The sequence below is a fragment of the Sipha flava genome, unplaced genomic scaffold (assembly GCF_003268045.1).
Source record: "Sipha flava isolate LNK unplaced genomic scaffold, YSA_version1 74_pilon_pilon, whole genome shotgun sequence".
Classification (NCBI taxonomy): Eukaryota; Metazoa; Arthropoda; class Insecta; order Hemiptera; family Aphididae; genus Sipha; species Sipha flava.
In genome coordinates, this window is record NW_020273614.1 from 447433 (window position 1) to 453510 (window position 6078).

Here is a 6078-nt window from a genome sequence, read left to right on the forward strand (position 1 = left end):
AACTTATGTTGTTTACACATATTTCAAACTTTAGTGATAGTGGTTTTGGTGATGTGTTGGTCTTGGCTGCGTCGACGTTAACGTTACTAGTTAGTGAAATCGCTACTGTGGTGCACCAACGAACGTTTTTATGTCTCTCTAAATTATGTCGAACACTGTCTGGGTAGATTGAACATTTAACTTTTGTTTGACGTGCGTATATACATGACATTGACGGTACTCGATCGTTGTGTTCAACTGTCACCAGACACTGGCCAGAAAACAATGTTATGATATTGTTCAACGAGCGTAAGTGAGCATTTCGCAAATATTCTTAGTTTCCAATCAACAATGTTCCGCAGCAAATTCCGCCTCCATACATGCAAGATCATCATAGCCACGTCGTTGCTTTGGATATTCATCGACATTGTGGTGTTGATGTATTACACCGACTGCATTGGGCCCAACTGTAAAGCAAAGAGCACCGACATAGACGAACCTTTTGACGCTACGGCCTCCGCATCCAGGATGGGTTGGGGAGGCCCAGTGCAGGATAACATGCTCCAACGTTTTAAATATAATCACAATGACGAAAACAATAATTCAACGTATCCCAGTCACTTGTTGAAACATTGGAAACCAATGCCTCCTGTACGTGAAAAGCGAGGTAAGCCTGGCGAAGGAGGCCGTGGTGTTACAATGAGACCAGAACAAGATGCAATTATGAAAAAAAAATTCAAGGAAAATCAGTTCAATATATTGGCAAGTGATATGATTTCATTGAATCGCTCTTTACAAGACATACGGCAAGCGGATTGCAAAACAAAACATTATCCTACACTGATGCCAACTACTTCTATAGTGATTGTATTCCACAATGAAGCCTGGTCAACTCTTTTGAGAACGGTTTGGAGTGTGATTAATCGATCACCTCGATCACTTTTAAAAGAAATTTTGTTAGTTGATGATGCTAGTGACAGAGGTATTATCTATTTTTGTATAACATTCTGTTCAATAAATTGTAATTTTTCACTCCGTTTCAGAATTTCTAGGTAAAAAGTTAGAAGATTATGTAGCTACTCTTCCTGTAGAAACTAAAGTACTAAGAACAGAAAAACGTTCTGGATTGATAAGAGCTCGGTTATTAGGTGCAAAACATGTTACCGGTCAAGTGATCACTTTTTTGGATGCACATTGTGAATGTGCTGAAGGTTGGCTTGAACCTCTTTTAGCAAGGATCGTATTAAATAGGTATATTTAGAAGTTAATATAATATTATACATTTTATTGCAATAATAACTTTTTTTCAATCTCTAGGAAAACTGTAGTTTGTCCAGTAATTGATGTTATATCTGATGATACATTTGAATATGTCACCGCATCAGATATGACTTGGGGTGGTTTTAATTGGAAATTGAATTTTAGATGGTATGTATTGTTGATATGTATATTTGTTTCCTTTATTCAATTATAATTTTGTTGTTTAAGGTACCGAGTCCCACAAAGAGAAATGTCTCGACGAAACAATGATCGTACTGCACCATTAAGAACTCCTACAATGGCTGGTGGATTATTTTCTATAGATAAAGATTATTTTTATGAATTAGGTTCATATGATGAAGGCATGGATATTTGGGGTGGTGAGAATCTAGAAATGTCATTCCGAGTAAGTATTATGTTTCATACATCATAACACAAATAAATTATGCATTTTGATTTAATTTCAACCTAGCTAATTAATATTTAATACATGTATTATTTCCATGCAGATAATTAAAGAAATGAGGTTTAAATGTAATTTTATTTCAAAATTATATATAATCTTAAGGATATAGTTGTGGGGGAAAAAGTAGTTGTTATGATATTTTTAGGTTTGGCAATGTGGAGGCACATTGGAAATAATACCATGTTCGCACGTAGGTCACGTTTTTCGTGACAAGTCTCCATACTCATTTCCGGGAGGCGTATCAAAAATTGTGTTGCACAATGCAGCACGTGTAGCTGAGGTTTGGATGGACGAGTGGCGGGATTTCTATTATGCAATGAATCCAGGTATAGGTTACATACATGTCCTGTGAAAATTGGTTCCGCTTTTCTATATTAAACTAACAAGAAACAACTATCTAACCTAATTAATGTTGCTTGCTGGTTCAAATATTATGTATATTAAAATATTAAGGTATCAAAGTTAAATAGTTTACACAACCCTCTATTCTATATGAATTCATACAGTGCTAACTTTTTGATATAATTGATTGTTGTGTGTTATACAATTAATAAAGAGGTTTAAGATAAATGTATTGTTTGTGTGTGTTCACATTTATATTTCTATACAAAATGAGTTATCTTTCAATTATCTCTTGAAATGGTCGCTCATAGATTTGGATGTGTGGTGGCACTTTGGAAATATCGCCGTGCTCGCACGTTGGTCATGTTTTTCGCAAATCCACACCTTATACATTCCCTGGTGGCACATCACATATTGTCAACCACAACAATGCGCGCCTCGCCGAAGTCTGGATGGATGAGTGGAAAAATTTTTACTACGCCATAAATCCAGGTACCCCTTCTCTTACACGATTGAAGAAATTCCAAGCACACAAACCTACACAAACACGATTTGTGGTCACGTGATACTTTTCTCCACACCATTAGCACACTACGTAGTTTTGAATGTTTATCTTTTTATTTTTCTTAATTAAAAGTATACGATAAAGTTATGTCATTTAATAATTGTTTAGTCATTATTCTTATTAATTGTTTATTTAGTAATAGCTGTATGAAAAATAATGTTTATATGTTAAACTATAATGCATGTTTACAAGCACTATTATGTTTTTGCCTTATATATTCAAAAACTGTTTATAATATTGTGTAAAAATAGCTCAAATTGCATGTTTCACTTCATAAATTATTACCATTAAGTATTTCAGTTATGTAAGCATGTATTTTATCTACTAATCACATTTTTTCTTTTTAATTAGTGTTAAATGTTTAATAATAATGAAATAGTTATTGTTAGGGCTGGGATTTTAATGCTCTAAAAATAGCAACAAAAAAAAAATACTCTAAAAAAAAGGCAAAAATGCTTTAAAAATTATAAAAATGCATTGAACATTTATTTATTATAGTTTAAAAATAATATAACAATCATACCAAACACATTTAATTATATTTATTTAACTTTATTTAAATTTGATCGTCATTTGACTCTTGCAAATGGAAAAATTTCTTTTGACTATTTTAATTGTGTTATATTTTTAATAAAGTATGTACTTGGGCCGATATGCTCATATTTATTAGTATATAAATTTAGTAGATTACATACTAAACATACAAGTTTTAAGCAAACAAATGCCGAAACGCGTGATCAAATACACTAATATTTAAGAATGAATAGATGAATTCTAAAAAATGCAAAATAAAAACTACATTAAATTAATCAGTATTGCTTGAAACACATTTTCTGCATATAGATTTACATGTTGAGGCATTAGAAAATAAATATGCATTTGCATCAAAATCACAGCTCTAGTTATTATTAATTGCATTTGTATAATATGCTTAACTTTAAAATAAAATAATCAACCAGTTCAAATGAATGTTATATATTTTTAATTATTAGGTGCGTCTAATGTAGAAGTTGGAGATGTCTCTGATCGTTTAGCATTGAGAGAAAAATTAAAATGTAAATCTTTTCGTTGGTACTTGGAAAACATTTATCCAGAGTCTCAAATGCCACTTGATTATTATTATCTAGGAGAAGTCAGTTAAATCATATGTTTAAAAATTAGTTCCTTGTTAACTAATGTTATTAATTTTATTAGATTAAAAATGTTGAGTCCCAACAATGTCTTGATACAATGTCACGTAAAAGTGGTGAAAAAGCAGGCATGAGTTATTGTCATGGTCTTGGCGGAAATCAAGTAAAACATTAATATGTTTTATGATTGCAGTGTAATTTATACATGTATTAATTTTGTTTATTATAGGTTTTTGCATATACTAAGCGATCACAAATTATGTCTGATGATAATTGTTTAGACGCTTCCAATATAGTTGGGCCAGTAAGCCTAATCAGATGCCATGGTCTTGAAGGAAATCAAGCTTGGGTTTATGATTTAAAAGTAATTTAATTTATTATATTTTTCTACTATTATAAATAATATTCTTGTTCCATGTATTTAAATATGTAAATGCTTTAATTGATTGAATAAAATTCACTTTTCACAGGAAATGACAATAAAACATAAAACTACTGATCAATGTCTGGAACATTCAATGTCTGCTGATCAGTATACTGCCATATTAAATGAATGTGATGGATCACGTAGCCAACAATGGACAATGAAAAGTAATTTTCACTGGCAAGCTAGCTCAAGATAACGTAATCTAGTTATTCTTTATTTTAATCAAGTGTTATCTGTTTATTTACTTGGGGATCAAAGTATTTACTTTTTCTGAACAAATAATTCTACTTAATTGAAATCTGAAATACCACCAAACAAAATAAAAATAACTACTTAACTACATGACAGTTATAAATAATTATCGTTCAAAATATAACTAGACTATTTACTTAAAAACTATTTATCTTTGTTTGCAAAGGCCATATTATTTACTATTCTTTAAAGGACAACTCATTTTTTCTAACAAAAAACCATTTGGTGAAAACACTTGTGATATTTATTTATGATATAAGTTATATAATTATATTAATTAATAATTATATTTTGTATTTAAAAAATGTATGTTATAATGTAATCCCTCTCTTTAAAAAAAAAAAAAAAAAAAAAATCCTTATTTATAATGATTAATATACCCTGTGTATCTTCAAACAGTAACTTTATTATGAATGAAAAATATTCATCTTTATACCCGTTTTTCGTTGGATAGTTAATTCTTCTTTGGCTATAATTGTTTATGCTCAACATAATCTATAGAAAATTTTGAACTATCTTAAACGTATGTAATTGTGTAGGGAAACAAACAAATATAACTATGAGAAATTTGCTTATAATATATATGTACAATTTCTACTAGTTGTTTCTGTACTTATAACTCACAAAAAGTTTTCTCTTGAAGTGTATGTGAGAGTGTGTATATCATAAAATACTTGCATATAAGCTTAATAAGCTTTGTTGTAAATTGAAAATTGACTGATCTAATTATTTTATAATGTTTCTATAATGTCATAAGAATAAAGAAACAACTATTTTTTTTATAGATAATTATTGTTTTATAAAACTTATAGCTGAATTAAATTTATAGTTTCTTCTTAATTTACAAGAGTTAAAATCTCTATTAAATTTTAATAATTATATGCAATATCGATCAATTTTTCATTTATAATAAAACCTTACTTTATCAAATTTCTTGTGTAACATACTTGTAATAATTTATTTTTGTATTAATGAAATATGTATCATCGAATAACCATATCGATAAAACGATCAATTTTTAAATGGGAATTTAAACATTTACAACAATTTCAACTCAAAATCACTTGTTTATTTCACATGCACTATTTAAATTTGTATATTTACCTTAAATTAAAAAAAAAATAAAAAATAAAACTGTAATCAAATTTTTACAAGCAAAGAGAGTTTTTTGTTAAAAATAAATTTATAATTTTATTTTATAAGTACTTTAATGAAAGGGATAATTACTCTAAGAAATGTTCTGTAATTTTATTATACATCATTTTGTATAATATCTACATTATATTATAATTTTGTTTGAAGATTTTTATAGATTTATTATATCATAGGTATATACAAATTAGTTTAACTTCCAAGTCATATTATGTATTTGTTTTTTTTTATACATTCAATGTTTTATTTTTTATTTTTTATTATCTCTTTGCATCTCTTGGTTATTATAAACTTATAAACATGTATCTATCTATATATATTCGCTTATATTTAGTATAGTAACAGTGATTCTAAGTTTAAAAGTGATAAAAACATTAGTATTCAGTGAAAATTTTCTTGGGTGAAAATTTAAAATCAAACTTGTATGTAAAGACTAATTTGGAATGTTCTACCAAATTTTAAAACAGTTTTTACTTACCTTTATTTAACATAAACATTAGTAAAA

General features: G+C 28.5%; 1 protein-coding gene across 2 annotated transcripts; it reads left to right on the forward strand.

Annotated features, from left to right (window-relative positions):
• The first annotated feature begins 40 nt into the window (after positions 1-40).
• LOC112692492 (polypeptide N-acetylgalactosaminyltransferase 5) lies at positions 41-4554 on the forward strand. 2 transcript variants are annotated; one of them, XM_025567164.1, is made up of 9 exons: positions 41-961; positions 1023-1230; positions 1297-1407; positions 1468-1645; positions 2359-2539; positions 3605-3744; positions 3807-3905; positions 3972-4106; positions 4213-4554. In XM_025567164.1, the coding sequence occupies exons 1-9, from the start codon at positions 331-333 to the stop codon at positions 4363-4365; spliced, it is 1836 nt and encodes a 611-aa protein (XP_025422949.1). In that variant the 5' UTR covers positions 41-330; the 3' UTR covers positions 4366-4554. The 2 variants fall into 2 exon arrangements, with proteins under 2 accessions (XP_025422949.1, XP_025422948.1); XM_025567163.1 differs by lacking the exon at positions 2359-2539 and adding an exon at positions 1851-2031 and having other exon boundaries at positions 331-961.
• Positions 4555-6078: the final 1524 nt, after the last annotated feature.

Excerpts from the sequence above, each read along its gene's own strand:
- LOC112692492 (XM_025567164.1), top strand. The coding sequence starts at position 331 with ATGTTCCGCAGCAAATTCCGCCTCCATACATGCAAGATCATCATAGCC. Across the intron at positions 1,646-2,358 it reads ATCTAGAAATGTCATTCCGA|ATTTGGATGTGTGGTGGCAC; the intron begins GTAAGTATTATG and ends GGTCGCTCATAG. Across the intron at positions 3,906-3,971 it reads ATGGTCTTGGCGGAAATCAA|GTTTTTGCATATACTAAGCG; the intron begins GTAAAACATTAA and ends TGTTTATTATAG.